At 41.3% G+C, this 26,467-nt stretch overlaps 1 protein-coding gene across 1 annotated transcript in view; it reads right to left on the bottom strand.

Annotated features, from left to right (window-relative positions):
• ACAD11 (acyl-CoA dehydrogenase family member 11) overlaps positions 1-26,467 on the bottom strand; it is an 88,517-nt gene that overhangs the window by 59,987 nt on the left and 2,063 nt on the right. The window contains exons 2-5 of the mRNA XM_080673731.1: positions 15,255-15,354; positions 11,485-11,610; positions 10,797-10,958; positions 7,952-8,116 (exon numbers count right to left, since the gene is read on the bottom strand). Of these exons, the coding sequence (XP_080529857.1) occupies positions 7,952-8,116; positions 10,797-10,958; positions 11,485-11,610; positions 15,255-15,354 (553 nt within the window). The remainder of the gene's footprint in view (positions 1-7,951; positions 8,117-10,796; positions 10,959-11,484; positions 11,611-15,254; positions 15,355-26,467) is intronic.

Here is a 26,467-nt window from a genome sequence, read left to right as displayed (position 1 = left end):
CATTCTTCCATTGATTCTGAGAGGGAGTGGGAGAGAGAGGGAAAGACAGAGAGAAACATTGAAGAGAGAGAAACACATCAATTGGTTGCCTCCTGCACACGCCCTGACCAGGGCCTGGGCCAGGGAGGAGCCTGCCACCAAGGTACATGTCCTTGACCGGAATTGTACCTGGGACACTTCAGTAGGCAGCCGACGCTCTATCCACTGAGTCAAACTGGCTAGGGCAAGATAATAGAAACTGGGAGTAAGGTTATTACATAAAATTAAATGCCTTAAGTCAAATATAATTGTTAGTGTAGGCAGTAATATTTGCTCTGAGTTTTCCTTTTTAAAAAAAAATATATTCCATTGATTTTTTACAGAGAGGAAGGGAGAGGGAGAGAGAGTCAAAAACATCGATGAGCCGAAACCGGTTTGGCTCAGTGGATAGAGCGTCGGCCTGCGGACTCAAGGGTCCCGGGTTCGATTCCGGTCAAGGGCATGTACCTTGGTTGCGGGCACATCCCCAGTGGGAGGTGTGCAGGAGGCAGCTGATCGATGTTTCTCTCTCATCGATGTTTCTAGCTCTCTATCCCTCTCCCTTCCTCTCTGTAAAATATATTTAAAAAAAAAAAAAAAAACATCGATGAAAGAGAAACATCAATCAGCTGCCTCCTGCACATCCTCCACCGGGGATGTGCCTGCAACCAAGTAAATGCCCCCAACTGGAATCGAACCCGGGACTCCTGAGTCCACTGGCCGACGCTCTATCCACTGAGCCAAACTGGCCAGGGCTGCTCTGAGTTTTCTATGCATAAAATAAAGTGTGAAGTATGATCAGCCACAATGTTTATAGTGTATGTAGATTAAAAACAAACCAGCTGCTCAAGGGTCACAATTTTTCTTGACAATGAACCTTAAGAAAAATGTCACCTATTAATTTCATGAAAGAGAAATTACACAGAGGGCTGAAATGAACTTCAAGAGAACGTCAAGGTGCATATAATCCCCAGAAAGTGACTAAAAAGACAAAATGAGTCAAGTACAAGGCAACACCATATGCTGAGAGTGGGAATCTGGATAAGATAAGCAATTTGATGGCTTGAGAAAGAATGGAAAAGATGTAAAAAAGCCATTTTTAAAAATCACAGCTTTTACTAAGAGGCGAATTGACAGATTAGATGAAACTATATAGCAGTTAATCTGTCTTGCTGACTATGACTATTCTGAAGCAAAAATAGAATGACTCAAGCTCAGCGTTGCAGGTTGTGTCAAGTCAAGAGGTGAGAGGATTCTGGAATAACAACTTATCTAAGGACAGGAAACTATAATTCTTGTATCACTTGTACACATCCACAGTCAATAAATAATAATTCAATTGATAATAAAGAAGGCAATTTTTTAAATGGTTGATCATGCCATATATGGGCCAGGCAGGATAAGAAATCAAATGAAGTCATAAGGGGTTCATGGATTCTAGAGTAAGAACAATCAATTTTCAGTATCAGGAGACGTATAAAGAAGTAAGAGAAGTAGAGTGAAGAGGGCTAGATCACTGAAGCTAACCAGTTCCGGTGGAGATGAGAAGCAGCACAATGTAGAAGGAATTACACAGCGCTGGAAGTCTACAGGCCTGAGTTCAGAACCTGACTTTACTGCTAAAGAGCATTTACCAAGGAGTATTTGAAAAATAATCTGTCACATAAAAAGGTTGAAAAAACCCAATCCCCGTGTCTTCTCTAGGAATAAAATTAAAATTTATAATTATGCTTTTCTCCAACTACACTGACATTTTAGAGACAATGGGGAAAATTAAAAAGAAAAAGCCATTAAAATATGTTTTGTTTTTCATACCAAATCATTTTTTTTCTTCAGAAGTTAATTAATATAAATAGATTGCAAGGCAGATGACTTCCAAAAAACCAGTGTATGTATAATTATTTTAAATACATCTGACTACTAATCAATGAATGCAGATGAAGTATATATGGTTTATCTGTTTCTAATGAAGAATATTTGTCTTTCAGCACATAAAACTCCAAAATCTTACACACTTCTCTGCCAGATGAGTAAGATTTATATTTAGAAAATTAATAGTATTTCCAGGAAAACTGAATTTCTTTTAAACATTTCAGTGAGTGAGTTGCACTGCTAAAATACACGCTTAAACATGTTTCAAATACTTTACAGATAAATAAGTGGAAAATAACTAGGGATTGGAAAATTGAGTAACATGCTTTTGTTTGCTATAAACTTTAGTAAACCTTTACTGGCTAAACACACAAATTCCTGGAAGGTTTATCACTTAAAATTGGTTTTGCTTTCTTTCATAATTGCTAGGTTTTTTTATGATAAAAATAAAACGTGATGTTTTGAAAAAGAAAAAAAGAACAATAAAACCTCAAAACTTAAACATTACAGAAATGTATAACTTTCAAGTTTCCTATAATTTCATCCCTTACAACCATTGTTTACATTTTAATAAATATTATGGAATATTTACTTTTACCTTAATATTTTTTCTGAAGAATAGTATTAGAAAAGATGAAAAAAACAGAACCCTGAAATCTCCCCCCACCTCCCAATTTATAAGGCACACACACAATGTGAATTTCCTAGCTTTGATAATATACTATAGTTGTGTGAAATCATTTGGGAATCTGGATGATGGGAACATCGAACCCTTCTATACTATTTTTACAATTTCTTCTGAGTCTATATTTCAAAATAAAAAGTTAAAATAAAAATTGAGGAACAGAGGAATTAAGTAATTTGCTTTAGGGTCACACTATTACAGAATAAAAATTAAGCATAAATATATGATATGGAAATAGTAACTTAGCGATTAACTAAAATCAATTCCTTCAATATGGATTCATTCAGAAACATGTAGCCACGTGCTACATAAATGAATAAGATACAGTTGCTGCTTTAAAGGAGCCCTCAGTTTAGTAGGTCTTCACTTATTGAGGACCTACCATATAGACTCTACAGGCAAAGGTTAAAAAAAAAATTAAATCCTTACACTCAAGGGAAAAATAAAAAGCTTTCAATCATCCTATATAATAAAGAGCTAATATGCTAATTAGAACAGCAGAACGACTATCTGGATGACCTTCCGGACGACTGTCCAGAAGACATTCCAGACGAAGCCGGGGCTGCGAGGGCCGAGGCAGCCGGGGCTGCAAGGGCCAAGCCCCTTTTGTGCATCGGGCCTCTAGTATTCCCATAAATATATACTGGTGAACACATACACATATTCAACTCCAATTTGTGGAGTGCCTTCATATAAAAGAAACAGTCTAATTTTCTATTTATTTGTGAAATTTTTAAAATGAAGTGGGAAAGAGAAACTATTGACTAAAGTCTAAAGTTTTATAACTCTTAGTGCCAGTCCACAGTGGGTACTTTTCCCTCTTTGACTACTCTTATAATTCATACTGGAGGCCCAGTGCACAGATTCATGCATGGGTCGGGTCCCTCGGCCTGGCTGGTGATCGGGGCCATCAGGGCCATCTCGCCCAGTCCCGATTGGGGCCTATCCCAGGGGGAGGGACCACGGGAGGTTGGCTGTGGGAGCGCACTGACCACTAGGGGGAAGCTCCTGCATTGAGTGTCTGCTCCCTAGTGGTCAGTGCACGTCATAGCGACCAGTCATCGACCAGTTATAATGGTCACTTAGGGTTTTATATATATAGTGTGATATACTTTAGTACTTGGATAATATTGTTCTCAGTCATTACCTGAGTACATTTTATCTCCATTGGTATTTTGAGCTTATTAAGAGCTATATTTCCTTCCCAAAACCATGTGTCAGAGCACATAATTGGTAATGAATAAATGCTAGTTGACTTGTACTCTGCCAACCACATGTTACTTTATTAAAAAATTAGCTGTAATATTTGTAAAAAGCAGAAATTGATTAAATTTGATTTAATCAGTAATTATTGGATTACTAAATACAAAGTACAAGACATCTTACTAGCTACTAAATAATCCTAAATCATTAAAAGATAATGATATAGCTAACAAATCACTAGTGCAGCTAAATAGCTGAAAGCTATGCCACTAAAGAAAGTTCTTTAAAAAAAAAAAATCTCTCCCCAACTACTGAATATTCTGCTTGTCCAAAAGATGATGATAGTTTGTCAACTTTAATCCTATAAGAAATTATTTTTTTAAAATTTAATTTAATAAGTCTTTATTGTTCAGATTATTACAATTGTTTCTCCTTTTTCCCCCCACAGCTCCCCTCCACCCGGTTCCCACCCCACCCTCTGCCCTTACCTCCTCCCACTGTCCTCATCCATAGGTGTACGATTTTTGTCCAGTCTCTTCCTGCACCCCCCCACCCCTTTCCCCCTGAGAATTATCAATCCATTCCCATTCTATGCCCCTGATTCTATTATATTCACCAGTTTATTCTGTTCCTCAGATTTTTAATTCATCGATTTTTTAGATTCACTTGTTGATAGATATGTATTTGTTGTTCATAGTTTTTATCTTTACCTTTTTCCTCTTCTTCCTCTTCTTAAAGAATACCTTTCAGCATTTCATATAATACTGGTTTGGTGGTGATGAACTCCTTTGGCTTTTTCTTATCTGTGAAGCTCTTTATCTGACCGTCAATTCTGAATGATAGCTTTGCTGGGTAGAGTAATCTTGATTATAGGTTCTTGCTATTCATCACTTTGAATATTTCTTGCCACTCCCATCTGGCCTGCATAGTTTCTGTTGAGAAATCAGCTGACAATCATATGGGTGCTCCCTTGTAGGTAACTAACCATTTTTCTCTTGTTGCTTTTTATATTCTCTGTCTTTTGCTCTTGGCATTTTAATTATGATGTGTCTTGGTGTGGTCCTCTTTGGATTCCTTTTGTTTGGGGTTCTCTGTGCTTCCTGGACTTGTAAGTCTATTTCTTTCACCAGGTGGGGGAAGTTTTCTGTCATTATTTCTTCAAATAGGTTTTCAGTATCTTGCTCTCTCTCTTCTTCTGGCACCCCCATAATTCTGATGTTGGTATGCTTGAAGTTGTCCCAGAGGCTTCTTATACTATGTTCAAATTTTTGGATTCTTTTTTCTTTTTGCTTTCCCGGTTGAGTGTTTTTTACTTCTTTGTATTTCAAATCTTTGACTTGATTCTTGCGTTCCTCTAGTCTGCTGTTGGGTCTCTGTATAATATTTCTTATTTTAGTCAGTGTATGTTTAATTTCTAGTTGGTCCTTTTTCATATCCTCAAGGGTCTCACTAATTTTATCGGTCTTTTCTAGGAAATTCTTGAAAAGCCTTATAACCGTGGTTTTGAACTCTATATCCAGTCGTTTGTTTTCCTCCATTTCTTTCATTTGTGATCTGTTTCTTTTCCTCCGCATTTTCGCCGCTTCCCTGAGTTGGTAGGGTGGCTTTGTGTGCTAGGTGTCCTATATGGCCCCGTGGGTCGGCCTCCCCGTTACCTGAGGTGGACACTCTTGGTGCTCCCCTTTGTGGACTGTGTGTACAGCCTTGTTGTAGTTAAGCCTTGATTGTTGTTGGTGTCACTGGGAGGAATTGACCTCCAGGCCAACTGGCTGCGAGGACCCGCTGTGTCTATAATGGAAGAACTGCTGTGCTGGAGACACGCTTATGGGGCAGGTCTTGTTTCAGTGGGGTTTTGGTGCTCACTGAGTCTGCCTCTTGACTGTGTCACTTATGGATGTGAGTAGTTGAAATCTGGTGTCGTCTCACACTGACCACTAGATATACTAGCTTCTGGATCTCCAATGGGGTGCAGGTCAGCTACTGTCTGAGGCCACCCAGCAGGAGCTACAGCAAGAACTACAGTTTTCTCCTCTTTGCTTGGGGTTTGGAAGTTTTGGAGCTGTCTGACCAGAGCTGCAGTTTGTTAGGTTAAGCTGCGATAGGGCAGGCCATTTATATGCAAAAGCCGCTGTGTGGAGCTTGGGTGGGTTTGTAGATTGTGCGGGGCGGGGTCTCAGGGAGTCACTAGGGTAGGGCGTGGCAAACAGCGATGGCTGCCAGTCAGCCGTCTCTGCCTTTCCACGTTTCCAAGTCCCCGCATCCCACGCCCCAGCGCAGTAAACGATTGCTGGGCGCACCTCTGCAAGAAAGTCACCCTCACTTTCCGACCCGATGGCAGACAGTCCAGCTTCTCCCTGTAGGGGTTTGGGTCCCCAAAGCATCTCCCCAGAAACTGGAGTTTGGAGTAATCGGGCGCCTGTCTCCCTCCGGGTTGAAAAAAGCAGTGCACCCAGTCGCCCACCGCCAGCCCGATTCACGCGCCTTCGTACCTCAGCTTTTCAGTGCTTGTGCACGTCTCAATGCTCTTTTCTCTTTCCTTCTAGTTGTAGAACTTCCACTCAGCCAGCTTTCCCATGGTTCTGGGTGATAGACGTTTTGTCTTTTAGTTGTAGTTTTGAAATTGTTGTGCGAGGCAGCAGTTTAGGTGTTTACCTATGCCGCCATCTTGGTTTCTCCTGCACTGTGTTTTTTTTCAGAAATTATTTTCTAATATGAGTTTAAATATAATGAAGGAATAACTTTTTGGTACTAACTTAGTAAGTCATTACTTTCAGTATATTATGCTAATCCTAAAATTTAAACATCTTAGAAGACAACACATAATTCATGAGATCTCAGTCTGAATTTTTCTTTCTTTGCTTAAGTAGTGAATAGAACAGAACTATAGTTATAGAACACATAGAGGACTCAGATTTATTATAAAAGGCTCCTAAAATATTAATGAATCAAATGATATAGGTAAAATACAGGTCAGATCTTGCTATGTTTTAAGTCAGTGGTCGGCAAACTCATTAGTCAACAGAGCCAAATATCAACAGTACAAGTATTGAAATTTCTTTTGAGAGCCGAAAACCGACTTCTGCGCATGGGCCACGAAGTTTCAATCGCACTGTATGTGCGCGCCCGCACGTGGTATTTTGTGGAAGAGCCACACTCAAGGGGCCAAAGAGCTGCATGTGGCTCGCGAGCTGCAGTTTGCCGACCACTGTTTTAAGTTATAAACTTTTATAATTTTTCCAGGTTATAAGTTAACATTTTTAATTCTCCTACTCTATATTTAACAAAGTTAGAAATCAGAATTCATCAGTGCCATTAACAAAAGGTTACACACACAGACGTATAATTACATATACACAATTTTAATATCCAAATTGACTTTTCTAGGAAAAGAATTTGTCTTGCTGGTCAATGTGCTCACATGTGTTTATACTGTATTTGAACCTTCAAATGATATAGTACTACTTTGAATTATGACAGCAATGCAATTTATAATGCACTGCTGTCATAATTCAGGGAACTGTAAATCCTTCACATTAATGTCAGAATACTAACAGACAAGTGTCTTGCCTAAAATATAGGTAATGAGAGAGAACTGAAGTAGTTTTCTTATTCCCACCATACGCCTCCAATCCTAGGCTTTATTGTCGGTGCCCAGTGGAGGAGGTTTTAATTTTTTATTTGTTTTTACTCTTTATAAAGATTACACTGTGTACATTGCACAGAGCAAGTTTATATTAATCTCATGCAATTCTTTCCAGGTTTCAAAAGAGGCTTTTGGAATTCTGTCCTCTCTGAGCTTATAATAACAAATTTAAAATTCTTCATGAAATAGTAAAATGAAATTAAAATGAACCAGAAGAAAGAACTGTAAACATGGATAAGCTAAATATTTTTAGATGGAAAATGTCTTTGAAGAAAAGAGAACATATATGTAAATTCACACATCCTATTTAAACAGGATTAGATCCACCTTAAAAGTAGGCAACTACCTACATCAGAAAATCTTCAGGACTCATTTCTAAAAGTTTGAGTGGTGAAGATAGTCCTGAAAGTAGGGGAAAATGGAGATGGATTGGGCTCCCTCAGTACTCTGGGAGGAACATCTACTTAGTACTTGTGTCCCGTATCAAACCATCAAACCTACTTAATTTTTGTAAATGTGACTTATAGTACCTCTTTAGGATGGAAAATTATGTTATCTAGCCTGAAATCTCCATGAATCAAATTTTCTTCATTGTCATTATCTGGCAAGTTTTTCATTAGCCAGTCAGAGAGCTGGTTCATGGCAGGGATGTCCTGGTGAGCTGCTGCTTGATATTGCTTTGTCCAGGTTGATACCTAAAGGTACATAAATAAGAAAAATGATAGTGCTAAAGGTGAAGTGTAAAATCCAGCAATTCTAAAATTAAAACAAAATTCAATTATATCGAAGTTGGTTTTATTTTTAAATGCTCAAGAGAAATGCCTGTGATGCTCATATCAGCCTAAAAACGTAAACATTTAAATCTTTCTTCCATCTACTTACATCACAGGTTGAGAACGTAAAGACTTTTTATTGTTCTTAGACTCGAGTGTAAAGACTTTTTATTGTTCTTAGACTCGAATGTAAACCAATCTACCTATTCTCAAAGTTCCATTTTACTTACATCACAGGTTGAGAACGGCTAGCAGGGTCGCCTAAGACCATCGGAAAACACAGATATTTACATTACGATTCATAACAGTAGCAAAATTACAGTTATGAAGTAGCAATGAAAATAATTTTATGGTTGGGGGTCACTACAACATGAGGAACTGTATTAAAGGGTTGCGGCATTAGAAAGGTTGAGAACCACTGACTTACATAGATTTTTTTTTTATCACATATACAAACAAAATACTGGCCTAGGAATCAAGAGATGTTGGTTCTTCTTTTTATTAAGCAACTATTTTGAGGAAGAAAAAAAGAATGCACACACACGTGCCCGTGCACACACACACACACACACACACACACACACACACACAAATAAGCATAGAAAAATAAATTGTGGAAGGGTCACAAGAAGCAATCCCTGAAAAAGGAAATATGGGGCTAGAAGAAGGGAGTTTTTTACTTTTCATTTAAATATTCTTCCTTTTTACCCATAGAATCTTCTAAATGTATTACAGGTATGAGAAATGTAAAGACTTTTTATTGTTCTTAGACTCGAATGTAAACCAATCAACCTATTCTCAAAGTCCTCCATCAACTGATACCATATTATTACCTGCTTATAACTGTCTCTCCATTCCTCAAGGTTATCTCTGTTCAGTTTAGTGCAGTAAAGATCTTTCTTTGGAATCATATGAACCTGGGTTTAAATTATATCTAAGCCACTTATTTGTGTTTCGAGACCTGAAAATCTGTACCCCCATCTGCAGAATGGGAGTAATAATACCTATGTCTTATGGCTGTTACAAAAATGAAAATGACCTGGCATATAGTGAGTACTCTCCAAACCTTAGTTCTCACCTCTAGCTGGTTTGGCTCAGGGGATAGAACATCGGCTTGCAGACTGAAGGATCCCAGGTTTGATTCCAGTCAAGGGCACATGCCTGGGTTGCAGGCTTGATCCCCAGTAGGGAATGTGCAGGAAACAGCCGATCAATAATTTTCTCTCATCATTGATGTTTCTATCTCTCTCTCCCTCTCCCTTTTATCTAAATCAATAAAAAAAATATTAAAAAAACAAACAAAACTTTAGTTCTCTTCTCTCCCCTCAACTCCCTCAAAAAGACATGTATACAAAGGAAAACAGCTCCATACATATCTGGTCTTGCTGTTCCTTTGATTTGAAATGCTCACCATCTCTCTTCCCTATCACTCTAGATTTTTATCATTCATTTAAGTAAAATTCATGTATAGGTTTCTTAAAATGACCATAGCTCCACTGGGAAAAGAACTTATTTCTATTTTCTTAATATTTAACACAGTATTTAACATATAATTAAACACAGTCATGCTTAATAAATATGTTAACCTAATTTAAAAGGGAAAAATTGTATAAAATATGTTGGCAAATTAAATGAAAAATCTGAAACAGTTTTAAATTTATATTCATGTACATTCTGTCCCTTTCAAAAGTTTGATAAACAAAATCTGATCCTAGAATATAAAGTTATTTTATGTTTAAAACAAGTCAAACTGAAGGCTAATATTAAATACTAGAGGCCCGGTGCACAAAATTCGTGCATGGGGGGGGGGGGAAGGTAGGGGTGTGTGTCCCTCAGCCCAGCCTGCACCCTCTCCAATCTGGGACATCCCTCTCACAATCCAGGACTACTGGCTCCCAACCGCTCGCCTGCCTGCCTGATTGCCCCTAGCTGCTTCTGCCTGCCAGCCAGATCACCCCCTAACCACTCCCCTGCCAGCCAGATCACCCCCTAACCACTCCCCTGCCAGCCTGATTGATGCCTAACTGCTCTCCTGCTGGCCCCATTGCCCCTAACTGCCCTCTCCTGCCAGCCTAGTCACCCCAAACTGTCCTCCCCTGAAGGCCTGGTCCCCCCCCCCAGTTGCTCTCCCCTGCAGGTCTGGTTGCCCCCAACTGCCCTCCCCTGCTGGCCTGATTGCCCATAACTGCCCTCCCTGCTGGCCATCTTGTGTCCACTTTTGGAGTGACAGTCAATTTGCATATTACTCTTTCATTAGACAGGATTAGAGCTGCCCTGGCTGGGTTGCTCAATTGGTTAGAGCCTCGTCCCATACTCTAAAAGGTGGCAATTTGATTCCTGGTCAGAGCATATACCCAGGCTGCAGGCTCAATACCTGGTCAGGGTGTGTGTGGGAGGCAACTGATCATGTTTCTTACATAGTTCTCTCTCTCTCTTTTTCTACCCCCCTCTTCCTTTCTCTAAAATCAATTTTTAAATAAAGTATTTTAAATGTTAGAGCCAAGGTTCAGAAAAGTATAAAGTAATACGTTTTTATTTTGACTAATAATGTATATTATTTCTAAGAATTTGAGGAAAAGAGCTCTGTATGTGGATTCCTTACCTGTCTTTTGCAGTATCCAGCACTTATACCATATCCTTCCAGCTGCAATGAGTTTATATTCAAAGAATGTAACTGAGCCAAGGTTTCTATCATGGCTACATATATGGCTGAGCGCTCTGCTGGGCTAACTCCAGGAATTGTAATATCACGAAAAATTCGACCCTATGAAAGCAATTACAATAGATAATTTAAAACACATAAATCTTTTCATACTAACTCTTTGTAGTTTCACCATCTCCTACTGCCGACAAAACAAAAGGATGACAGTTTTGCAGCCAAAACCAATTATTTGTAGAATATGCTAGAAAAATGTTCATTTGTGAAACATGTCTAATATAAGAGTATATAAGCCAAAGGTAAAATGCAAAGATATGCCAAGGTGAACTTAAAGGACAAAAATGACTTTCAAGTTATATTTTACAAAAAGAAAAAGCTTTTAAAAAATTTAAATGTATCATCCTAATGGACTGATTTATAATTTGGAGTTTTTCCCCCACTACTTTCTGGACAATTTTGGTATTACCATTACATATAGCTCTTTACTGACACCTAGAGGAAAATATATGCTCAAATTAAAAGTCTGCAAAGCAAACTAATGACCTAAAATGATTAATAAACTATCATTTATTAACATCTAATTTCTTAATTGAAAATAAAAGCACAACAAAGTAAGATTGCGTTAGTTTACCTGCACATGTTCCATCACGTAAAATTCTGTTCCAATGACAGAAGCATCGCTGCAGTACAATAGAGGCTTGGGAACGGGGAATCCAATTGAAAACAAAGCTTTCTGGACTTTAAATTCTCTATCAATCTAAATAGGAAATTAGATTATTACAAATCAGAAACACAGAAATTTAATAACTACTTGTGAGCTAACATTAAGGCTAGAATTACATTTTTAAATGACCTAGAGGATAATAGTTTCCTTATTATTTTCCTTAAATGTAGTTTTGTGCAGCACTAAATTAGGCCAGCACTAAAACATGATAAATTATGCTAAATAGGATAGGCATATTCATGGAGCCAAATCCTGGTTCTGGATATATGAAGACAACAGATCCTGATAACAATTATTTCACAGGTATTATCATAAACATCTTTGTTCTCAGCAGTTCCCTGATCACTGGCTCACTCTGTCTCTCTCATGTCTCCCCAGGGGACTCAGGCAAGTCTCTATTCTAATGCTCTTGGCACAGTCAGCTCCAGGATCCTGGGGGGCCAGTGGGTACTAGGAGAAGGAAAAATCAACTGCTCCTTCTGGAGCTCAATGGAGGTGCTTGTGTCCAAGGCAGGGCATAGGGATCCTTCCTGGTAATTGAGGCTGCTGTACAGCTCAAGATAACTATTGGGAAAGGAGGCAACAAGGAGCAAGCTGGTACTGAAGCAGGAGCCCAAATAAGATAGTGAGAAGAGTGGGCCTCCTCAATCATAACAGGTGTATGGGCTTATCACTCAGGACCTGAGGACAGTTTACAGAGAACTGTGATGCCGACTCATCTGCGAGCAAAGTCCCCTTGCCCGGTGGTGCTCCTGATCCCTCCTCAGGAGAAGAAACCATGCAGCTCACTTTGACAGCATGGATAAAGCAGCTGCTGCTGAATAACTAGAGCAGGGAAGTGACTAAACCTATGACCAAGGTGAGAGAAGCCAGCAGTGCCAATGGCTGTAGAAAAAAAAGTGTTTATAACCACCTTGGTTATGAGAAATGGGGGTGGGGTGGGATGGTGGTGGGTTAGGGAGTCACAAAGTGGATTACAGTATGGGAGCATTGCTATTTTTCAATGCAGATCTGGGAAAAATAAAGGGACTTGAAACAGAGTAATCCAGATCCTTGAGCTGAGAGCATTATGTTGTGTTCAATGTCTTCCGGTAGGATGTTATAAAAAAGAGAGTCAAGTAGAGCTGTTTATTGGGGCATAAATATCTGGATAGGTCATGTTAAGTTTCATAAAAGTTACCCAACTTTTCCTGGCTGGGTGGTTCAGTTGGTTAGAGCATCATCCTGTATACCAAAAGGTTACAGGTTCTATTCTGGTCAGGGCACATAACCAGATTGTGGGTTTGAACCCTGGTAAGGGTGTGTGTGGGAAGAAACCAATCAATGTCTCCCTCTCTCACATCAATGTCTCCCTCCCTCCTTCCCTCCATCCCTCCCTCCTTTCTTTCCTCCCTTCTTGTCCCCCCCTCCTTCCCTTTATATCCCTTCCTTTCTCTCTAAAAATAAAAAACATATCCTCAGGTAAGGATAAAAAAAAAAAGTTACCCAACTTTTTTTTTATCTTAAGCATCCAAGTTACTTCATGTGTCTGGGAATATGATATGGGACCAAGAAAGTCAGAATCAGCATTTTCCATTACTATGCTATTAAGCCCACCCCTAAAGACCTGGGAAGTCACCTGGGCCTGGGAAGCACCTGTTATACATGATTATAATAACACTGTAATTATAAATATTAATGTTTTCCAGGACTTTGATTTCTTTCTTCTCCTGTTTTCTTCTCTAAAAATTTATGTTTTCTGAAAATAGAATGCCTCAATTAAAAAAATTCTTTATAATTCTCACTAAGTCTAGTATTTAGAGAATACTATAAAATGATATTCAAATATTTCTTTTTTATCACCAAAAGCTCAGAGGATTGTTATAGCAAATATTTTAGAATAAGTCAGTGAATAGCTATTATTACAAGACTAGAGGCCCGGTGCACAAATTTGTGCACTGGTGGGGTCCCTCAGTCTGGCCTGTAGGATCGGGCTGAAACTGCCTCTCTGACATCCCCCGAGGGGTCCCAGATTGCAAGAGAGCACAGGTCAGGCCAAGGGACCACACCGGTGCATGACTGGGGCCAGGGAGGGACATGGGAGATTGGCCAGCGGGGAAGGGACAGAGGGAGGGCTCCAGGGCGTGTCCAGCCCATCTTGCTCAGTCCAGATCGGCTAGACCCAGCAGCAATCTAACCTACTGGTTGGAGCGTCTGCCCCCTGGTGGTCAATGCATGTCACAGCGACTGGTCGACTGGTCAACTGTCTGTCCCCTGGTGGTCAGTGCACGTCATAGTGAGTGGTTGAGCAGCCTTAGCATATCTACACTAATAAAAGAGTAAGATGCAAATTGACCTTACCTTTGTGATGCCCACCAGCCAATCAGGAGTGAGTATGCAAATTAACCCAACAAAGATGGTGGGTTAATTTGCATATGCAGGCACCAAGCGGCTGGGGGCGGGTCGGGACACTTGTGTTGTCGCCATGGCAACGACGCAGGTGTTCTGCACTGCCCCAGCCACTCTGGACCTCTGGGCAACGTGGGAAGGAGGAAAGGCAGCTCCAGCCGGAGCGAAGGCAGTGCCGGCAGCCAGGGGAAGGAAGGCCCATGCTTGCACAAATTTTCGTGCATCAGGCCTCTAGTCCTATATAATAAAAGGCTAATATGCAAATAGACCGAACAGCAGAACAATGGAACAACTGGTCACTATGACGTGCGCTAACCACCGGGGTCGCGCACAGAACATGGCTGGTGTCGGCAGCAGGCTGGTGTCATCAACAGGTGTGAGTGGTGGCTGCTGGCTCTGATTGCCCCTCAGGGCTTCTCCACCTCCCCCTGCTCCTGAGGGGCGATTGGGGCCGGCAGCCACCTCTCACACCCACTGCCGGTGACGTCCCCGCTCAGACCCGCTGCCGGTGCTGGTGCTGCCACTCACACCCACTGCTGGCGCCAGCCCTGCTCGCACCCGCAGCCAGAGCTGGAGCCACTGCTCACACCCGCTGACGGTGCCGGTCCCGCTCGCCCCCACTGCTGGCGCTGAACCCAATCGCTCTGCACTGTCAGCGCATGGGAGTGATGGCGGCGGGAGCAGGGCTGCCGCAGACAGGGTACCGGGGGCCCACAGCAGGAGGGGCTGGGCAGAGGCATGGAGGATGGGCTGAGACCACCGCAGCCTCGTGGCCCACAGTTCCTTTCAAGGTGCACGAATTCATGCACTGGGCCCCTAGTCATTATCATATTATGCTTTGATTGGTTGAATGGCCAACTGGACAACTGACACTTAGCATATTAGGCTTTTATTATATAGGATATAATGTGCTTTTAAAAACAATTTAAATATAAAATCAAGGTACAAAGTATCTATAAATGAGTGGCACTGAAAATATTCACTGGATGACTATATTTCTAGCCAACTGTACAAAAAGGAATGAAATCCACATGAGGACTGGATGTTGTCCAATATTAATAGCCTATAGACTTAATTTCAGCTACAAATCAATCCTTTTTCAAAACAAAAATGGGAAATACAATTCAAGCGAAATTTTCATCTAAGAAATAAAATGAATTTTCTATTATTTAATAATCATGAGATGACTTTTAAAAGCAATTTAAATTGTTTTTGTGTGTATAAAATGCATTTATTTTTCAACAAAGAATGTATTATTGTACTTGTATTATAATGTATCATTACCACACCTTATGTGCTTTAGGAAGAAGTGAACCAGGTGGTTTTTTTCTGAGTACATATCCTTGAAAGCCCTTCTGGAGATAAAAAGTTGGATTGGACTGTCCTGATCTAGACAAGAGAAAAGAAATGGTCAATTACAAAGATTTATTTTCCTTCTTCCGCTAATCCTACTGAAATGTCGTAAGAAACACAAAATGAAAATACATCCATTTCAATGTTGGAAAGCCAAGAGTGGTGCTGCCAGAAGCTCAGAACATGAGTTTGGGATGATAAAATGCAGATGGCAAGACAGTGGCAGCTAGAGAAACTGTAACTCACATAGACAGAAGAGAGGACTTTACTCACTGTCTGTAAATCATGAGTTTCATCAGAAGTACCCCTAGACAATGCTCACATCTAAGTAAAGAAAGGCTGGGAGAAGAACAACTGGAGGTGATCAGTCAGAAATTCAATTAAAGGATGCTGGAATAGCTGGGTTAGTGACCCCTCATCTGCCATTAGAAAGATAAACCCATATGCATCTCCAAGGTTAGTACCCAAGTACAGCCCTCTACAATGGGAATTCTGATAAGCAAGATACTAGAGTGGATATCTGGATTAGGGAAGTGCAACAGTGCTCCAGTAACTCACAGACACCAGGGCACTGGCTTTCCACACTAGGTAATAGAAATTCTCACATATGCTAAGGAAATACACTCCAGCTACCATATCAAAACTATCCAATCTATACCTTCATTTACTATATCAGCAGTTGAGAATTACCCAACTTCTAAAGAACCCAACAGCATGAAAGAGGCCTTAAAATAAACAAGCAGAAGAATCAATCCCTAATGTAACAGCTAATAAAGGAAAGTGAAATAAAATTATTCCTTTCAAGTTTCTACCTAGGCCTCCAGCCTCCATCTGCAAAGAACAAGAGGTCAGATTGGGCACAGCAGCATCTTTCTCCTACAAACCAGACCCATCCTTCCCAACAATCATATCAAGGAGCACTGATCTTGGCATCATCTAATCTTGGATGGGTGCCTTTTAGCATAAGAAAGTGGGGATCATTACCAATGGTCAGGAAATGGGACCACCTCAAGCTATGTTGTTTATCTTGACATGAGACAATTTATACATGATGATCCAAAGAGTCAAGTTGCAATGAAACTTATCAAAATATTTTTTAATGCCAAGCATCTGATGGAATGTGTTTTTGATGATGCAGTCATTTCTGAAGCACTGGCCTTTCATGATGGTAAATGACCCTGGTGAAATATATACGAAAACTAAAAGTTTCCCATGTAAGTTACCATATGAATTACAATATGACCCAGCAATTCCGCTCCAAGGTAAAAACGTTTGGGCAAAAATAGGTGTACAGTTGTTCATATCTACACTAATAAAAGAGAAACATGCAAATTGACCATACCTCTGCTACGCCCACAAGCCAGCCCACCAGCCAATCAGGAGTGAGTATGCAATTTAACCCAACAAAGATGGCGGCAGCCACGAAGCTGGAGCAAGCAGGAGGCTTGGATTGCCCCCGGTGATGGAGGAAGCCAAGCTTCCCACCCGCCCTAGCTGGCCCTGGCATCCGCTCAAGGCTACAAAGTTTCAATTATAGAAGATAAATAAATCCCAGATACCTGCTTCCAGCAGGTCCTGGCCTCCAATCAAGGAGGCGCTGAAAAAAAAAAAAATAAAGAAAAAAAGGAGGGGCTGGGAGCCATTAGCCCCTCACCCAAGCTGGCCAGGCACCCCAGTGGGACCCTCCCCACTGAAGGAGCTGTGGCCATCCTGCAAACAGCCATCAGCCCCTCACCCAGGCTGGTCAGGCACCCCAGCGGGGACCCCCACCATGAAGGGGGTGTGGCCAGCCTGCAAACAGCCCTCAGCCCCTCACTGAGGCTGGTCACACCCCCATGAGGTGAGGGTCCCCACTGGGGGGCTTGGTCAGCCTGCAAACAGCCATTAGCCCCTCAGGCTGGCCAGGCAGCCCAGCAAGTACCCCTACCCTGAAGGGGTGTGGCCAGCTTGAAAACAGCCCTCAGCCCCTCACCCAGGCTGGCCATGCCCCCCCCCCCCCCAGTGAGGACGCTCAGCCCATGGGGGCATGGCTGGGCTGCAAACCACCACAGGCCCCTCGCCCAGGCTGCCCCATGCCCCAAGGGAACCCCCACTCTGATCCGGGACATCCTTCAGGGCAAACCAGCTAGCCCCCACCTGTGCACCAGGCCTCTATCTACACTAATAAAAGGGTAATATGCTAACTAGACTGGGAGACCTTCCAGGAGACCTTTTGGACGTTCTTCTGGACAAAGCCATGGTGGCAAAGCCAAGGTAGAGGCAGTTAGAGGCCAAGAGGGGAGGGCAGTGGTGGGTGATCAGGCCAGGATGGAATGGCAGTTGTGGGTGATCAGGCTGGTGGGGGGTGGGGTCGTTGGGGGTAAGCAGACCAGCAGGGGGGCCAGTTGGGGGTGAGCAGGACGTCAGTGGGGGTCAGTTGGAGGTGATCAGGACAGCGGGGGGGGGGCAGTTTGGAGTGAGCAGGCCAGCAGGGGGGCAGTTGGGGGAGAGCAGGCCAGTGGGGAGGGAAGGTGGGGGTGAGCAGGCCAGCAGAGGGGGCAGTTGGAGATGAGCAGGCCAGCAGGGGGGGCAGTTGGGGGGCGAGCACACTGGCACAGGGGGCAGTTGGGGGTGATCAGACTGGTAGGGGGGCACTTGGGGGTGAGCAGGCTGGTGGCGGGGGGCAGTTGGGGGCGAGCAGGCTGCCATGCAGAGTGGTTAGGGGCAATCAGGCAGGCAGGCAGGCAGGTGAGCGGTTAGGAGCCAGCAGTCCCGGATTGTGAGAGGGATGTCCAACTGCCAGTTTAGGCCCAAGCCCTGTAAACCTGCAGTAGGACATCCTTCGAGGGGTCCCAGATTGGAGAGGATGCAGGCCAGGTTGAGGGACAACCCCCCCTCACCCCCCACCGTGCACAAATTTCATGCACCGGGCCACTAGTAGACTATATAATGCAAGAATAAATAATAATACAAGAATAAACTTGCCCTAGCTGGTTTGGCTCAGTGGATAGAGCATCGGCCTACTGACAGAAGGGTCCCTGGTTCAATTCCAGTCAAGGGCATATACCTCCATTGCAGGCTCCTCCTGGCTGGGTCCTGGTCAGGGTTCATGTAGGAGGCAACCAATCAATGTGTTTCTCTCACATCGATGTTTCTGTCTTTCCCTCTCTCTTCCACTCTCTCTAAAAAAATCAATGGAAGAATATCCTCAGGTGAGGATTAAAAAAATAAACTCTGTGTTTTGTGTACTTGACACTGTAAATCTACATTTTCCCCACACAAAAAGTTGTACAATGATATTCATAGCAGCACTATTCACAACAGCCAAAAAGTGGAAACAACTGAAATGTCCATCAACAAATGAACGGATAAACAAAATGTGATCTAGCCACACAATGGAATATTACTCAGCCATAAAAGGAATGAAGTTCTGATACATTCTATATGAATGGACTTTGAAAACATTATGTTAAGTGAAAAAAAAAAAACCACCACTCACAAAAGGCCACATATTATATAATACAAATTTTATGAAATATCCAGAATATGTAAATCCATAGTGACAGAAACTAGATTAGTGGCCCTAGTGGATGGGGAATGGAAGGTAAGGGTTTTTGGGGAGATGGAAATGTTCTGGAATATACGTATAGTGGTGATGGTCACACAACTTTGTGAATGTGCTAATATAAGCCACTAAATTATACATTTAAATATACGTATTTTTGAATTTTATGTAACAAATTTTATCTCAAAAAACCACATACAAAAAACACAACTGAAAGCCACCAAACTAGAACCTTTTCCTCTAACTAGGTTCTAACAAAGACAGAGAGAGAGAGAGAGAGAGAGAGAGAGAGAGAGAGAGAGAGAGGCAGGCAGGGAAGCCCACTTGGGGAAATCATCATTAATACTGTGAACACAGAACCAGCTAAATTTAACCACTCCATGCATCAGGCCTCCATATAGTCTGGAACCCACTGATGATATCAATATAAGAATCATCAATGAGCCAATGGTCGTAACTATTGTTTAGGATTTGAACGAGACATTTGGTGCTAAAAGAAATGTGTTAATCTGTAACCAAAGAGGTGGCACTTTTTATTTGTCCAACCTTAAATGACAAAATGAAATCTTTGCATTTAAGTGTATAGTTAGGAACACTCACTTGTTTGAATAAGACTGACTACACAGTCAATCTCAAAAGGCCCTAACAGGCCACCTCCAGCACTGGCTCGTTTAGAAGCATGTGGAGACTGGAAATACAGTACACTAGCAGGGCAGGTGTAGATGAGTTTCTGATTTATTCTATGACCTTCTGTCCCTTTGGTGATAGCTCAGGTTCCAAGAAATAAGACCACAATGGATGAGTATGGGTGCCAGCCTGGGTTAGAAGCCTCACGCTCCACATGAGCCATTATCTCTAGCAGCAGTCCTCTGGGAACACTTTGCAGGGTCCTAGCAAGGAGCATGACCAGTAGTGAGACCTCATTGCACTTAGGAAAACCCAAAGCATCCCACCAGATACTTGTAGTTCATTCATAGGCCTTCCAGTTCAGATGCAGTGGATCACTTAGATATTATTTTTTACTATAAGTAATGTTGCCTGGAAACACAGCTGGCATGCCTTCTTTACCAAGTTTCCAGAATAAAAGAGCTAGAAAGCTAACTTAATTTGTCTGCAGAGAAGAAGAAAAGGTTTTTAACCGCTTCCTCACATCATGGTAGATAAGTCTCAGACCTATGACATCATCTTAATGAGCAGCATCTCCATACTTCAGAAACTTAGAAAATCCTACAAGACTGTTTTCAATAGCAAGAAATTGAAAAAGCATTAATCGTGATAAGGGTGTTACTTATGTTTGCAGCTGTGTAGGCAGCCATCTTGTCCCAGAGAATTGAAAATATTCAGGATTTGCTGCTCTTTGATATGACACCTTTTCCTTTGGTATTAAACCACTGGTGAAGTAATGACTATTCTGATCAAGTGTAATACAATAGTTCATGCCAGGATGAACTGGATCTTCACCATCTGTTCTGACAATTATGTGCTCATTCAGGCTTATGAAATTGAATGAGCACTGATGAAGGATAACAACCAGTGGCAAATTTGAACTCACAGGCAACCCTCCTGCATCCTATAGGTTGCACAAATTGAAGTAACTTTTGATATTGATGCCAATAGTATCTCAAATGTGTTTGCTGTAGCTAGAGATCAAGAAAAGAGAAGATTAAAAGACTGATGTCATAGTGTTTGAACATGGAAAACATTGAGTAAATGGTCCAAGAGACTTAAATGTACAAAGCAGGAGATGAGAAGCACAGAGGCAAAATATCCCCTAAGGCTCTAGCCAGTGTTGTTCAGTGGTTAGGGGATTGGCCCACGCACCTCAGCTTTAATTTCTTACCAAGGGCAGGTACCTAGGTTTTGGGTTCACTCCTCACCCTCCCCCACAACCCCTGGTCTCTTTTACATCGATGTCTCTCTGTCTCTGTCTCTCTCTCTGTCTCTCTCTCTCTCTCTCTCTCTCTCTCTCTCTCTCTCTCTCTGTTTTTCTATCTTTCTCTCTCACCCCCCTCCTTTTCTCCCTCCTTTCTACTTTCTCTCTGAAAAACAATGGAAAAAATATTTGCAGTATAAGTTACATCTGAGAGTTGTCATATCTCCAAAGGAAGAATGATGAGAATTTCATATGCCTGAACCCAACAGTCATTGGTTAAGGGCCATCTTAGGCATTGCAACATTTGGGGCAAAGGAGCTTCCAGTAGGCCAAGGGCAATACAAAACAAAACAAACAAAAAAAGCCACAGGGGCTGGCTATTGGAAGCAAAAGCCACTAAACCAGGATGTACATGGAAATAATAAAAAGGGATCCAAAAGAATCTGGGCAGAGTATCAATAATACCTACTAAAATAAATATTCTTGCTTCTAATTCATGGTCATGAACTTCAAAGTGAACCCTGTGTGCCAACCATAATATATTTCTTTTTTTAAAATATATTTTATTGATTTTTTACGGAAAGGAAGGGAGAGGGATAGAGAGTTAGAAACATCAATGAGAGAGAAACATTGATCAGCTGCCTTCTGCAAACCCCCCACTGGGGATGTGCCTGCAACCAAGGTACATGCCCTTGACCGGAATTGAACCTAGGACCCTTCAGTCCACAGGCTGACGCTCTATCCACCAAGCCAAACCAGCTAGGACCCATAATATATTTCTTTAGCCTACTTATTCCCCTATGCTCTTGGATAACTATTTCACAAATTCTCCTCTTCAAACCTCCAACACCTTTTCCTCCATCTTCACTCTCAGCTGACTCTAGCTTCCTATTTCACTGAGAGAATAGGAGCAATTAGATGAGAACTTCTACATGCTTACACTACCATATCTATTGCACACAAGCATCTGTGCCCATATACTGTGTCTTCCCTGCAGAGTCTGTAGAATGTTCACATTCCTATCTAAGGAGACTCCCATCTCTTGTGAATTAGATCCCAGCCCACTCTTGCCTACTCAACTTTATCCCAGCCTCTCTCCTGCACAATTTCCCCCTCTCAATCACTGGCATCCGGGTTTGGTGACTTTTGCTTCCAATAGCCCCTGTGGCTTTTTTTTTTTTTGTACTGCCCTCTCTCTCCTGGATTACTGGCATCCAGCATATGCAAACATGCTATTTTTTTTTAAAGACTTCTCTTGATTCCATTTCTCCCTCTACTTAAAACATTTTCATTCCCTTTTGTGGAAAAACTTGAGTTTACACTTCCTGCTCCAGTTCCTCTCCTATTTTCTCTTAAACCCATTTCAATCAAGCTTTCATTCAGATCTTTCCACCAAAACTACTTTTTTCAAGGCCACTAATACTGTTATGGTATCAAACCATGATTTCCCCCTACTTCTACAGCCATTCCTTCTTTTACTCCATTGCAGCCTCCTCCTTGATTCTACATCTTCCTAACATTGAGGTGCATAGGACTGTTTCTAGACCTCTTTCTTTATGCAGACTCATTGTCTAGGCAAGCTCTACGCTTTCATGGCTTTAAATATCATCTCTATGTCAATGACTCCTAAATGCACATGTCTAGTCCAGACCTCTGCCCTGAACCTCAAACTTATAACTGTTTACTGCACAGATCCACTTGGATGTGTAAAGGCATCTTGAAACTTAACATTCCAAAATGGAGATCTGACATTTCCCCTCAAATCTACTTCTCTATAGTCACCTCTATTTTATTTTGTGGTAACTCCATCCTTCCAGTTACCAAGACAAAATGGAATACTAGTTGTCTCTTTTTCTTTCATCTCCCACATTTGATCAGTCAGTAAATCCTTCCAAATAAACCCAGACTATGACCACTTTGCACCTATTCTACACTACCATCCTGGTCTATGCCACTAATATTTCTCTACTGGACCATTGCAGTATAGTCCAAACTGGTCTCCTTGACTTTGTCCCTGTCAATCAAACACAACAGGCAAAGAGACTTTGCTTAAAAAGACAACTCAGTCCTTCCTCTGCCCCCTAAACCCTAATCTCTCCCCATTTCAACTCAAAGTAAAGGCCAAAGTCCTTATAATGGCCAACAGGCCACTGTTATCTTTGTTTCCACAACTCTGGTCACATTGCCTTGTATCCCTTCAACACACTGGGAACACTCCCCCTTAAGAACCTTTGCACTTGCTGTCCCCCCTCTACCTGGAATGTTCTCCCCCCAGATAATTGCATGGCTCATATCCTCATCTCCTTCAAGTCTTTGCTGAATGCCACCTTCTCAGTGAGGCCTTCCTGTCCCCCTCCCCCAAACATTTCCTATTCTCCTTTATTTCTCTCCATAGTATATATCACATTCTCCTACACTGTAATATTTAGAAAGTGACTTTATTGTTTGTATTCTTGAAATAGAAGGGGAATTCCAAGAAGGCAAGATTTTTTGTTTGTTATATTCCCAATGATTGGAGCGGTGCCATGCACATATTAGACACCTAGCTGCAAAACACAGCTTTGGTTGTATCAAGCTATCAAATGCTTTCAATATTTAATTATAAATACTTTGTATTTCCAATATGATTTATTTTTGTAAATTCTAAAAATCAAATTTGCATAGATAAAAAAGAATAGTTACAAAATTTGTAAAGTGTAAAGAATAACACAGCAAACACCAGTGTTCTCAGTACTCAGTTTAAGAAAATTACCTTATCTCTGAAGCCCTGTGTGCCCCTCCCCTCAGAGTAAGTACTGTCCTGATTATTAAATTTATCTTTCCTATGCCCTTAAACAATATACTGCTTATTTGTCCGTTTTTTAAGATTCTGTGTTGTTGTATATATCTGCAGCTGAATCATTTTCACTGTATAGTATTCCATCATTTAACTATACAATTTATTCATCCAGTTTGCTACTGATTAACATTGTGTCATTTCCTTTATTTCTGCTATTACAAACAGTGCAATGAACATTTTTGTAGATTACCTCTAGGAATAGAATTGCTGTGTCTTGGGGCATGTCTATTTTCCCATCTTAATCTTTAAAAGATCATATCAAATTGTTTTCAAAAGTAGTTAATTCACATTCCCACCAACTGTGGATTCCCTGTTGGCCCATATCCCAGCCACTTGTTTGAAATTGTTAGATTTTTTAAAAAGGCAATATGGAGGTGTGAAATGGTATCTCATCGTTTCAATTTGCCTTTCACTGAATACTACAGTGCAATGATCTTGAGCATCTTCCAGTCTGTTAGCCATTTTTCTGTTGGGCTATTAAGAGTTCTTTATACATTCTGTTTAGTAAACTTTTAACCATTATATGTATACTAGAGGCCCGGTGCACAAAATTCGTGCACTGGGGTGGGGGGGTTCCTCAGCCCAGCCTGCCCCCTCTCACAGTCCAGGAGCCCTCAGGGGATGTCCTACTGATGGCTTAGGCCCGCTTCCCATGGGGAGCAGGCCTAAGCCGCAGTCTGGCCTCCCTCTGTGGGAGGTGACCGGGCTGATCAGGGGAAGGCATCACCCCATCACCCTGCTGCTGCTGCCACTGCCGGCCGCCGCAGCCATCAAAGTGTTTTCATCAACATGGACTCCAGTCCCTTTACCACGAAAAAATGACAACTTTCTTTAGGCATTTTCAAGATGTGTCTTTCATAGGATATGACATTTCTTTCTTTTTTTAATCCTCACCTGAGGATATGTTTCCATCGATTTTTAGAGAGCATGGAAGAGAGAGCAAAAGACAGAGAGAAACATCAATGTGAGAGGGACACTTCAATTGGTTGCCTCCTGCATGAGCCCTGACCTGGGCCCCTGCCAGGGAGGGAGCCTGCAACCTAGGTACATGCCCTTGATCAGAATCAAACCCGGACCCTGAGGTCGGCAGGCCAAGGCTCTATCCACTGACCAAACTGGCTAGGGCAGGATATGACATTTCTTAGCCCCTCCAGCAGTGGACCTTCGTTTTTTCCTCCAGGAGTGAGGTGAAAAAACCCTAGATCACCTTCTTGGATTCTTATTACCCAAGTTACCAAGAACACTGCAAGTGGCGGCGTACAGGGAGCTTAGCCAATGAGCAGTCAGAAAAGGTGTTTCCTCTGCAGCTTACGCGCAGAGGCCCCCCTGTGTGTGTCCGCTGGGGTGGGGGCGTGCTCCGAACCATGCTGTGGCCACTGGGAGCAGGCCCCCACCCCTGTGTGTCTGCTGGGGTGGGGGCGTGCTCCAAGTCACGCTGGTCGTGACTATTAAGGCTTGTAGCCAGTCATGACTGTAAAGGCGTCCCGGATAAATTTGCATATTACCTCTTTATATATATAGATGTTGCAAACATTTTTTTTTATTTCACTTTCTTTAAGGAATCTTTTGCTAAAAACTTATCATTTTCTTTATGGTTGTGCTTTTGTCTTTTTAAAGAATTTATTCTCTACTCCAAAGTCAACAATCATCTCCTATGTCTTCCGAATGGTTTTAGTTTTACCTTTGACGTGAATTCACCTGGAACTTTGTGAGGTAATAAAAAGGTCTAATTTCAATATTTTCATACATATAACAATTATACCTATGTAATTTATTGAAAAGTCCTCTCTACACACACTGTTTCTTTTTTTTAATTTAAATTGTTTATTGTTTGAAGTATTATATATGTCTCCTTTTTCCCTCATTGACCTCTCCCCAGCCACTCCCACCCCCCCAGCACTTGCCCTCACCTCCCCTACTTCTGTGTCCATTGGTTATGCTTAAATGCATGCATACAAGACATTGGTTGATCTCTTATCCCTCTTCCCTACCCTCCCCTGCCTTCCCTCTGAGGTTTGATGGTCTATTCGATGTTCCTATGTCTCTGGATCTATTTTTGTTCATCAGTTTATGTTGTTCATTATATTCCACAAATGAGTGAGATCATATGATGTTTATCTTTCTCTGACTGGCTTATTTCGCTTAGCATAATGCTCTCCAGGTCCATTTGTCCTGCTGCAAATGTAAGAGTTGTTTCTTTTTTACAGCAGCATAGTATTCCATTGTATACATACTGATTCTTGATGCCAGCATTGCCATATATCAAAATTCTATAAATATGTGGGTCGTTTTGGTGGACTTTCTGATTTTATTGGTCTATTTCTGTGCTAATACCAATGCCTTCTTAATTCAAATTTCCTACTTTTCATCTTCAGTGTTTTTGCTATTCTTAGCCCTTTGCTCTTGCACATAAAATTCAGGAGTAATTTCTCAAATTAGAGAAAAAATTAAGATTTTTTTTATTGCCATTGTATTGAATCTACATACATAAGTTGGAAAAAAAATTTACTATTCAATTTTTCTTTTCATAAACATTGTCATCTCTGTTTATTTCTTTTTAAAAGTCTAATAAAGTTTTATAAAGGTCTTGCACAGATTTTATTAGATTAATATCTAGGCAATTTATACTTTTGATGCTCTGATTAATTATACCTTTTTTAAGATTACATTTTATCGGCTTGTTTGTTGATTTTTCCATACTGAACTTTGATAAACTCTCTATTGTCTGTAGATTATTGGCTTTTTAAATCCATGAATCAATTCGTTTCTCAACATGTATTTGATAGCTGTCTTTCTTCAGTTGATTTATAAACTTTTGGCATTTATATTCTGAATTTTGTTTTTTTAAGATTGACATTTCAGAATTTTTGCAACTTCCTTTGTGGCCCAACAT

The sequence above is a fragment of the Plecotus auritus genome (genome assembly GCF_963455305.1).
Source record: "Plecotus auritus genome assembly, chromosome: 6".
In the NCBI taxonomy this organism is placed as follows: Eukaryota; Metazoa; Chordata; class Mammalia; order Chiroptera; family Vespertilionidae; genus Plecotus; species Plecotus auritus.
This window is presented reverse-complemented; position numbering and strand designations above follow the sequence as displayed.